The sequence below is a fragment of the Anoplopoma fimbria genome, chromosome 18 (assembly GCF_027596085.1).
Source record: "Anoplopoma fimbria isolate UVic2021 breed Golden Eagle Sablefish chromosome 18, Afim_UVic_2022, whole genome shotgun sequence".
In the NCBI taxonomy this organism is placed as follows: domain Eukaryota; kingdom Metazoa; phylum Chordata; class Actinopteri; order Perciformes; family Anoplopomatidae; genus Anoplopoma; species Anoplopoma fimbria.
Genome location: NC_072466.1, coordinates 20963318 through 20974777, shown reverse-complemented (window position 1 = coordinate 20974777; position 11460 = coordinate 20963318). Strand labels below are relative to the sequence as shown.

Sequence of the window (11460 nt, the reverse complement as noted above, 5' to 3'; positions counted from 1 at the left end):
GAAAATAACTTAGTAGAATTAGCACTTAGCAAGTATTTCAACTTTCTCAGTGTTGAATCCATTCTACTATAAATTTGAGTGGTACATTTTTCAATTCTTTTTTTTATTCAATGTTATTTTTTATAGCCCAATATCACAAACCACAAATTTGTGCAATAACTGTCATGTGTACAGAATGAACAAAATCTTACATTACAGCACAATCAATCCATTTGACAGAAATGATACAAATAACAGCAGTAGCACTAATAAGAGCAGAAATGATAATAGAAAAATAGCCCCATTATTAATCACAGCAGCAGTGGATATATAATACAATTATAATAATAATAAAACAGCAATAGTTGCAGCAATAGCAATATGGTTGAGACTAATAATAATAATACTAGTATGAAATATAGAAGCAAAGTTAAACATGTGCACTAGAGGTACATGAATTTGTATAAATGGAGAGACAGAGAGGAGGAGAGACTCCTTTACATGTATTATTACACTACAGTTATAGTTACACATTATCTAACATATCAATATTATTCATTTGCTAAACTAGTTTATAAAACACAGTGCATTGATAAAGATAACCAGCCACAACAGTAAAATGATGGGCCTACTTAATATCCCCTGATGCATCAGTATTGACAGTTGTAATGTAATAAAATATCCCTAACAGGGGGAATAATAAAATATCCCTAACAGGGGGAATATTGTTAAGTCTGAATCATAGCAGATGAATAACAAGTCTATATGTTGTATGTTACACAAGTTGTATATGCTGCCTGAAAAAGCAGTTTCAAATATTTTTTGCCATGACAGTTTTTTTTTACTATTACTTTGAAGGCCGGATGCATTGTTTCCGGTCTTGCTCAGTGGTGTGCTTGTTTAACTTGATGCAGCTCTCTGTCTTTTCTTCGCAGCAGGTTTTCTGTCTTCAGGGCAGGGCTCTCTGCTTTTGAATGGAAAGCTCCTCACACTGGTGGGGCAGAGTGTTTGAGCTGTCTGCAAAATAGATCTGAAAAGAATGTTTCATTTATTATTGTTGGCCTGCAGCAGAGGTTTGATCTCGGTGCAAGAGGCGCATTATGGGAAAACAAACCTACATTATTCACCAGTCAATGTATTAAACACAAGGTTATACTACTACTACTACTGCTGCTACTGATAATAATAATCATAATTAATATTTGAATTATTTCTACTTACATGTACTATGTATTTAGTGTTTTAATACACACATATAGGCCTATAAGGGATATAAGATTTAAAATGCACATTTGCATGTACCAAGCACATGAGTGGCCAATGCTGCAAGTTTAAAACAGCTTGTCAAAACATGTAGTGAAGTATCAAAGCTGTAACAGGTATTTTCTGCAGGATCAGTGTATCAGAGGCAGGAGGTCTCCATAGCTGCAGCGTCAGGCCTTCTGCACCACCACCACCACCACTATTTGTCATCATTAGAGACATCGTGGCCTGCACACTCCATACACTCCACTGTGGTTTGCTTTGCTAGCCCCCCCCCTACTGTGTGTGACAGGCTGTCCATGTAAGGAGAGCAAGCTCACTGTTACTATGGGGACAAGTAAACTGTGCACAGGGAAATGGGAAGAAGGAGAGAAGAAGAAGAAAAGTTGGGTGTCGGGACACAAAGGCCATCAGGAGTTTTCACATAGAGAGGATTTAATTCCTTCTGCCGGCGGAGGAGAACTGATGGTGAGTAAAATACCAGAGGAGTGGGTTGTACAGTTCAGAAACATGTTAACTCTTTAAACACTGCCGTGATAAGTGTGTGTCAGATGGGTTTTTTTTCATTCTGATCTGGATCAGTTTCTTCCTAACTTTTAGTTTCACACAGAGCTACAGATGGAGATTATGCGTTCATTAGGTAACAGTGGAGCGTAACATTACAACATGTATGGGGAATTAAGTGAATAAGACATCTGCCACAGTGCCAAGATCAACATGTCCCATTATTTATTAGACTTTATCAATTTTAAAGGGACACTTCACCCCAAAAATACATATATATCCTCATACCTGAAGTGCTGTTTATCAGTCTAGGTTGTTTTTGTGTGAGATGCAGAGTGTTGGAGATATTGGCACTAGAGATGTCTGTCTCCTCTACAATATAATGGGACTGTGTGACACTGGTCTTGTGTTGCTCTAAGAGCCAAACAAAATAAATTTGAAAAACTCAACAGCAATGTCTCTTTACAGACATCATGACCCAGTTCCACAAGATAATCCACAGATCTTGTTCTGTGGACTCTGCAACCGCCACCAAAACAATCCAGATTGATAATAAGGACTAAGAGGAAAAATGTGTGTTTTTGATTTGGGTTGAACTGTCCCTTTAAGTGAGATAAAGCTGGTTTGTTATTGAACTTAATATTGTTAGAAGGAGACTAAACATTAGTCTTAAACCACTCTGGCAGATGCTGTGTGCTTTACATACGCAAACAAAATGTAAGAAACTAGTAGCAAACATGTTAATAAAGTTTTCAGTGCGTCACCTTTAACCAGCTATCACTCAAAGATTAAATTCAATTCAGTTTATTTTGTATAGCCCAGAATCACAAATTACAAATTTGCCTCAGAGGGCTTTACAATCTGTACACATGCGACATCCTCTGTCCTTCCCTCACATCCTCTGTCCTTACACCCTCACATCCTCTGTCCTTCCCTCAGGGAGAAAAAAGGAAGAAACCTCGGCACAGGAAAAACTCCCCTAAAAACCCCTTTAACAGGGAGAAAAAAGGAAGAAACCTCTGGGAGAACGACAGAGGAGGGATCCTTCTCCCAGGATGGACAGAATGCAACAGATGTCATGTGTACAGAATGAACAGCATAACAGAGATACAACACATTCAATGTATATGACATAAATGATTCATATAATAAGACTACTTATAATAACAGCAGCAATTATTACAGTAGAATTATATTTATAATTATGAAATAGGGAATAGCATTAGTAATGTGACTAATAATAATAATGGAAGTAGCAGTGGGTGTCAGTCGGCTCACAGCAGGAGGCACGACTACGGTCCAGGTACCACAACGATTCATGGAAACCTGCAAAGCGAGAAAGCAAAAAGGGCTTCAGGGTGGAAGGAAAGCCAATATGCGTAATGGTACAGGTAATAGTAATAGTAATGTGACTTATAATAATAATAATGGTGGTAGCAGTTGGTGTCAGCAGGGCCGTAGCAGGAGGCACGACCACAGTCCAGGTACAGCCACGAAAGATGCCACTTGGTGCCAGCGTGCCACTGAGGTCATCCTCTAGCTGTGCTAAGATGAAGACCACACTGAGCACCTGGACTCCTCTGAACCACCCACAGTCCAACAGCAAGGTCAGGTCAACTCATCCACTCTGAAACCAAACAAATACAATGTTATTCATAATCAGAGTCATAGGATACACTTTTCATTTTGTGAATGGTGAAAAAGTACTCTGATAAGTATTTAAATAGCAACACCACAGTGTGAAAATACAAGTCCTGCAATCCAAATCTTACTTAAGTAAACGTATAGAAGCATTATCAACTAAATGTATTAGACTATCAAAAGTAAAAGTACTGCATTTAAAATGGCCTCTGTGACTGAGTTATTATAATTATTACATTATTGATAATGGTGCATCAATACGTAAGCAACATTTTACTGTCACAGCTTTTCAAAGTGGAGTTAGTTTAAAAGTCGGGTAGATCAATCTGAGAGGTCAGAAGATCATTAATGGGCAGGTAAGAAGAAACAAAACAATTTTTCAACACAAATCTGTATATATTTTTGGGACTTTTCTCTTTACATACCAGCTGCCGCGATATACTCAGAACTTTGTACTTTGTACTTTCATATCACAGATACTGTAATCACAACCATCAGATCAAACTTCCCTATATTATTCACAAGCAGTTTTTGAGCTAACAAAGTTCACTTAGTGTTTTTTTTTTTTTTAAAGATTTTGGATTTGGACAATATTGAGCCAAGTCATGTCTCTTTTACTCTAGAAGTCACAACATTCTCACTCAGCTGTGATGAGCCTCAAAGCCCAGAAAGAAACCATCACACAGCATCAATTCTAGTAGAAAAAAGTCAGTAGGTTTGAAACACATCGACACAGACAGTAACAGGGTGACAGGAAATCTTACTGCACCAATAAAGTTCTTAAACAGCTGTGAGTCATAACCAGAACCCAGAATGTCATCCAGTCATCTTTGTTTTTCATTTCAAACATCTCTCCTCATAGACACCATCATTGGCCCTTGTTGTTCCTGACAATGCAGTTTGATATGATTCCGAACCTTTTTTCACTTTCCTCTTCTTTCTCAGGTGTTTGAAGAGAGGCGAAACCTTCTGGCAAAGTGGGTGAGTTAAAGGAACAGTTCACCACACAATCAAAAATACATATTAAACCTCTACCCTGTAGTGCTATCTATCATTCCAGATAGTTTTTGTGTTAGTTGCCTCATGTTTGAGATATCAGCTGTAGAGATGTCTGCCTTCTCTATAGAGAAATTGTACTATGTGACACTATGGAACTGTGGTTGAAAGAAAATAGTCCCCCCATAAAACTGCTCTTCTGTAAAGACACATTTATGTAGTGTCTTCCCAATGTACTTTTTGGAGGTTTGAACACCACAGGCAGCCGGCCTGTGGTGTTCAAACCTCCAAAAGGTATGTCATACATTACCATTTATTGTAGAGAAGGCAGAAGTCTTTTCGGCAGATATCTCCAACACGAGGCAACTCAAAAAAACTATCTACGTTGATGAATATCACTACATTTAAGAGGACAAATATATTTTTTGTTTTGGGTGAAGTGTCACTTTAAAATGATGATGATAATGATGATGATGATGATGATGATGATGATGATGATGATGATGATGATGATGATGATGATGATGAAGATGAACGGAGAAACACTAAATGTAAAATTAATCCAGGGTTTTGGGCTCTGTGGAGTCCGTCGTCCGTCCAGCTCCATCTCACTGAGTCGGTCCATGTGTGAGGAACTCTGTCTCTGTTCTCTCACGTCCTTGTCAGTTCGACAGGTGGTCAGACGGCCAGAGGAAGGCGGTGCTGCAGGACTTTGTGCTGAGCTGTTCGGTGGAGCAGCTGACCTTCCTGAGTGTCGCTGTGAGCAGACGGCTCCCCCTGCAGGCCGCAGACTTCAGCTGCCTGCTGCCCAGAGCCCTCTGCCTCTACCTCTTCTCCTTCCTGGACCCACGCAGCCTCTGTCGATGTGCCCAGGTACACAAACCAGACCATCATATATATATATGTATATATATATACACTTAGGGTTGTCAGTATGGATGACTCAACTGTTACTGAGCCAGCTAAGGATCACTCACTCTGGGAATTTTGTTCTTCTTCTTCTGCGATCAGGTGAGCTGGCACTGGAGGAGCATAGTGGAACTGGACCAGCTGTGGATGCCCAAGTGTATGAGGCTGGGCTGGTGCATCAGCTTTTCACCGACCTCTTTGGAGCAGGGCGTCTGGAAGAGACACTACATCCAGACCGTGCAGGAGCTGCGACTCACCTCACTGCAGGTCAGGAGATTAGATCCAGAACCAGCTCAGTGGTCAAATATCAAGTATTATGGCTCAGGACAAACCCTCATGCAGAATAGATCAATGTTATAAAAAAGTCTAATGTCCGCCTCCAGGCTGCTTCATCCCAGCAGCAGTTTGTGGCTCCACATGTTTCAGCCGTCATGAGTGGACGTGAAGATCCGTCAGGACGGGCCTTCATCAGTGAGGAGCCTTCAGCGTTCATCACCCAATCACCTGGAAGCTTCTCCAGGACGGGATTTAGAAAAGAGAAGCAGCCGGCCGCTCTGCTGCCATGGAGAGACTCTGACAGACGTCCCAAAGACACACTGCGCTTCAACTACTTAGACAACCTGGACCCCAGTGAACAAGCTGTCAGAGCGTGAGACTGCACTTTTTAAACAGGCCGTCAGAGTGGGACAACTTAGAAAAAAACTAAAAAAAACAAACAAAAGAAATTTAAGAAATAGATAAGTTCACTATGTTATCAAAAACAAACGTTCCAATTGTTAAACTTCATCATGTTTTTAATGCGACGTGATGAGGAAGATTACTATTAAGTAGATTATTAATTTATGGACATAACATTGGCACTCTGAGAGTTGAATATTATAAATGATTTGTTCAGCCAAAGAGAAGTTTCTTTGTTCTTTGAAGTTTGGAAGTCTATGTTTTTCTCCAGATGCACAGCTCAATACAGCTAATACATCTTATATGTGAATCTAAGATGAAAAGAAATGTAGAAATGTAGAAACAGCGCTTTTTATACTCCTAACAATGCGTGTTAAGGGGAAAAAAACTGTGACAAAAATTGTGACTCCATAGATTTTACATCCACACACCCCTACAGTATATCAGGGCTGCATTTCTTCTCTCTTTGCTTTCATTTTTTTTAACAAACACCAGGTAAACAACATTTTTTAAATGACTTGATGCTGATTATGGAGTCAACATCTGTAGCTCTGCACACAAATAGAACAGGGGAGAGCAGAAGACTCTCATTTGAAATCAGCACCAAGAGTCCATATTTGTGTTAAATCATATCTCTGGCCCTGGTCAGAACTGGCATTAACGTGTGTCTTGGGTGACCCGATCAGTTAGAAAAGGAAAGACAACTGTGTGAAGAAATCAAATGCAATGTTCCACAGTGTTGAAATATGTGAAATAACTGAAAATCTAAATATGTAACTATAAGATCAGATAAGACTTTTTCTATCCTCTCAGGCAGACTGAGTTGTAACAGGACAGAGAACTATTTTAATGAAATCATTTTACATAGAAATTGAAATAAGAGACGAGAAATTCAAAAATCTTTATACAATAGAGACATTATTTTGTGATAATATTGGGTAAAAGACATCCAGCAGTGTAACTCTGGTTGAGGCCATAATGTGTATGTAGGTACAGGTATAAATAATCAGTACACTATAGGTACATAATATAATAATAGAGTATAACATGTGCAGCATATGTATAATACACACACTATGCAGTAATAATTCAACTAAACTAAACTGTCTGCTACCAAACGCAGCAAAAAGGAGGAATAAAACAATCTGGGTCCCAGTAGAAAAAAAAGACAGAGGGATCAAAAAGGATGGTGCCACGACGGAGCTCAAGGTGTAGTTCATAATGGACACAAACAAAATATCAAGGTGCATCATTAATTAGGTGCATTCTTTTGTTCATTATTTGCAGAGCAGCAGCCACACTTTGCTCTCTGACCCCTCCTCAGTCGGATCATCTGCAGAGGATGCTACTGATTGATATGTCTGAATTGTTTTTGTCCCACTGAGGCTCCACCTGCTCACTGACTCACCTGTCTCTCTGCAGCACCACGCGGAGGCCTGGCGACGGCAGCCAGAGGACTCTGTCTGAGGCCCACTACAAGCTGCGCAAAGCCAAGTCGCTGGTAAACCACGCTCCATCCATCACCACCGCCAACAGAACTGTGACTGTGGCCCCCTTGTCTGACTCAGCGGGGGGGGTAAACGTTGGGGGACTCTCTGGAGACTGTGCAACCAGCAGGCATCATGCATTATGGAGCAGCGTTTACACAGAAAGAGCTTGTAAATAATGAGCTGCTCAGAGAGGGAGGTGACGCCCAATTATGCTGATGATGGGGTTTGAGGAAGGGTGAGGGGGGGAGGAGGAGAGGGTGAGATAGAGGACACTGCGGCATTTCGTATTCACACTCGAAATCACCACATATAAACATTTTGCCTGGATACAGGAGCTAAAGTGAAATATAACATAAAACATCTGGAATGATGTTGAATTTCAATTCTCTGATAACTTTTGTCTTTCTCCTCCAGATGTTCCTCAGCTCCAACTGTAGACCCCAACATCCTCCTCCTCCTCCTCCTCCTCCTCCTCCTCCTCCTCCTCCTCCTCCTCATCATCCTGAGACCCAGAGTGGACCACTTTGGGCGTCTCACAGTCACGTCCACCCCGTCACCATGGAGACAGCCGAGGGCATGCTGCGTCTGACCCGGTGGAATGCTGGGATCCGTCCGGGGCCGGTGAGGTCGGCGGTGCCCCGGCTGAGTGTGGAGGCGCTCAGGGCGTCCCGGCGCTCCCATCGGAGCGCTCCCAGTAAGTATCCCCTCCTCCTCCACCTCCTCTGGGCTGAGTATGATGTAACCACACAGCAAGACACTTACCCTGGAGCAATTAGGGGTTAAAAATGACTGATTCTGCAAGAAAAGTCGAGACAGAGTGCAGTTTGTGACCCTATTAGAAATGTTTCATGTTTTGTTACTAACTCTAAATTATTGATTCAGAGTATTTTAGTTTTTCTTTTTTAATTTAAAGCAAAGCAGTAGAAGTTTTTGTAGGATGGATCTAATTAACGGGAAATCTGGTTTTTTTTACATCTTTTTAGTAGAATGTCAACAGGTTCATAGCATCTTACATCTTTGTTCATAAAGTCAAACAAAACATGACAATATATATATGACAAAAACAAAAAACAAACCACAGTGTCAGAGAATCAACACCATGTAGCAGGTTGAACAAACTCTGAGTCTGAGCCTGAACTCTGAGTTAAGCTTGGCGCGGTGAGTGAAAGAAAGCCATCATCAATGGAGCTCTGATGCCACTATTCAGCCTCCATTTTAATCCAAAGGATGTGGAGATATTAATGCATGTAAGATATTTATGGACTGTGCACATTTATCTTTAAACATAAAGTATTGGTGGGGGAAAAGTGTCTATAAGATAACACAATAAAATGTTATAAAGTATTCATTATTTATCAGACTATGATAGTTATGTGGAATCAGACTGTGTATTAGTCTCTAACATTCATTACATTTAAATATGTTTGTTCAGCTTTAATCTGACCGGGGGCCAATTGAAGATGATTTTAAATATATAAAGATCAAAGACACAGAGACATGACTGTAAGCTCACGATCTGATCCAGTATTCATGTGTTTGGTGATTTTAGAGGTTACAATACAGTGAACTCAACACGTTCAACAGATCAACAACATTCAGTGTCTTTATTTCAGTTTCTTCCAGTACGTAGTAAAGTCACTTTTAAACTTCATTCTGTAGCTGCACTATGAGCCTGCTCACTCGGATATATCAATATATAATCTATAATATTATAAGAATTATGTTCAATCAGCTGACATCAACTGTGTGCCCAGAGTCACAGCGTTATATATCTCTAGAAAAAAAGAACTGGATGGAGGTTTGATTCTGAGCTGAGGGAGACTTGATGCTGTGTTATATTTGAATGTGAGGGCAAAAACATTAAATCAGTAACTTTAGACTAATATGCAACCAATATTTAGATTCTGACTTACAGTAAACCTTTGATACGGACTGAATGAATTAGGAAATTAAACAAGAGTTACTGTCTCGGAAAGAGGGTGGAGACCGAGTCAATTACCATGGCAACAGACAGAGAGCTTAAGTTACTCTCATCAGTTCTGAAACAGGGTCCTGACATCTGTGGCACAAAAAACCCAAATAGATTTGTTTAATTATCACCAATAAAAAAACATTTGACCGATTTTCCATACACTGCTGCCTCTCCATTTGGCTGAACTGTTAGTGGTAAAAAAAATCAATGTTCTCTTGTATAAAAGGATTTTTTTTTAATGTTTCTTTATTTAATTTAATATTATAGCAGGGCAAAGTGGGGCATGTTTTTGGTGTTAGTTAACATTACCACTTCATTGGAATAGAGGCTTTGTTAATAACTGTCCTTTTCCTGCTTTGACGAGTGTGAAAAGGTCTGCAGTTTATTCAAAATATGAATAGAAGTGACGGACATTTATTCATCATTTACTTTACTCAAGTTCCATGTTTCTGTGGAGGGAAATGTGTTTTTGCAGTCTCAAATGCATCAACATGCATCAACAAAGAGGTACAAAAATGTATCAAATTCAACAGTTCCAAAGAAATGAAAAAAGATTCCATTGGAACTATTTCCTCCTGAATAGTCCCAATAAAAACCTAGTTTTTTGGGGGGTTTTTTATGTTCATAGTGAGATTTGTGTACCACTGATACCAGAGAACAGGCCTTAAAGTTAAGAAGTCCAGATGTCTCACACTGGAAGAAATACTCCTCCTCATAATAATGGTTCTGTTGAGGACTTAGAACCTGAAGTGGGAACATCACTAATGAGGTGAATGTGTTCTATCAATCAAACCCAGGTACACCTCTGTTTGGGGATCAGCCCTGGACTGTGTCTGCTCCACACACACATCAGAACCACGTCAGAACTACAGCTTCAGGACCAGATTTTGAGATTGCGTGAGAAAATCTGCTGCAGACTTTAAATACCTTCCCAGGGCTTTACACGAAGAACAAAAAGCCTCCTAGAGAAGAAAATCACTTCATGAACAAGAAATGTTTTTGTTCAGGAGACAGTATTAAACCTGAGCTGTAAACACAGTTAGTAGAATCATAGTTCTAAAATAGGACAGCGTCTTATAGAACATTTTAAACAGTTCTTCTCAATAATGTTGTCTCACATTTAAACATGCAGTATAAAATCCTTTACAAATTAAGGACAACAGGAAAATGCTAAATACTTGGCTGCAAATATTTCACAGCAAAACTATTCACACTGGGAATTTGTAACAGTTGCAACACCTTTTTCATTAAAAGGTTTTAATAGACTCATCCTGTTGAGCAGAACGCTGTAAGATGTTTGATGAGTTTCATTTTAGCAGAATGCTCTGAGTGAATTAGAGTTCCCTCGGGTTAACAGTTACACAGTGTGTATGTCGAGGGCTTTTATTGTGAAAAGTAAGAACAGAAGCAGTGGATCTTGTCTGCTCTGCTTTTGTATAGATTGAAAAGATTAATAAAGTTTGCCGTCCTGGTTCAGACTGCTGAGCCTCGGTGTTGTTGTACAATATAGTGCACGTTTTGAATATGTCCGTTTCACACAACGTGATTGGTTGATGCCTTTATTCCCAATGCACAAGCTCAGAAAAATGTACTTATTCCAAAAAAGAATTACACCACTTTTTTTTTGCAGCAAAATAAATATAGTAGGACAGACTAGAACAACAGTTCTCAATATTATATTACCGTGCAAATTAATTGGACAGAAATAACCCAATATGTGAAGGCCTTAACGGTGCTTGCTTTGATAACTTTTTACAGACGTCATTCTTTAAAGGTCCTCTCTGGAGTTTTGTATTTATTTAAATTTTTTGTGCAAAAATGTAAAGGTTTGCTGTTTTTCCCTTATAATCATTTTCACTTTTTTTTGAAAAATAAAGTTGAATAAATCATTCTTTTCAGTCTTTGTTTAGTTATTTTATTATACGTTAAGTATATTTTTCCTAATTATAATTACATACTTTGACTTAAGTGACCTATTCAATGCAGGACTTTTACTTGTAGTGAAGTGCTTTTACTTTAGTAAAATAT

General features: G+C 39.3%; 1 protein-coding gene across 1 annotated transcript; it reads left to right on the top strand.

The window, feature by feature from the left end:
• Window positions 1-1681: 1681 nt before the first annotated feature.
• Window positions 1682-10333, top strand: fbxo16 (F-box protein 16). Its single transcript, XM_054619115.1, has 9 exons — window positions 1682-1710; window positions 3187-3353; window positions 4333-4368; window positions 5050-5256; window positions 5395-5559; window positions 5676-5941; window positions 7393-7471; window positions 7875-8154; window positions 10230-10333. The coding sequence occupies exons 2-9, from the start codon at window positions 3246-3248 to the stop codon at window positions 10331-10333; spliced, it is 1245 nt and encodes a 414-aa protein (XP_054475090.1). The 5' UTR covers window positions 1682-1710; window positions 3187-3245.
• Window positions 10334-11460: the final 1127 nt, after the last annotated feature.

What these genes read in the sequence shown, in the direction of transcription:
- fbxo16 (XM_054619115.1), top strand. Translation starts at nt 3,246, where the DNA reads ATGCCACTTGGTGCCAGCGTGCCACTGAGGTCATCCTCTAGCTGTGCT. An exon ending in TGCGCAAAGCCAAGTCGCTG is followed by an intron (nt 7,472 to 7,874) that starts GTAAACCACGCT and finishes TTTCTCCTCCAG; the next exon opens with ATGTTCCTCAGCTCCAACTG. An exon ending in CTCCCATCGGAGCGCTCCCA is followed by an intron (nt 8,155 to 10,229) that starts GTAAGTATCCCC and finishes AATCAAACCCAG; the next exon opens with GTACACCTCTGTTTGGGGAT.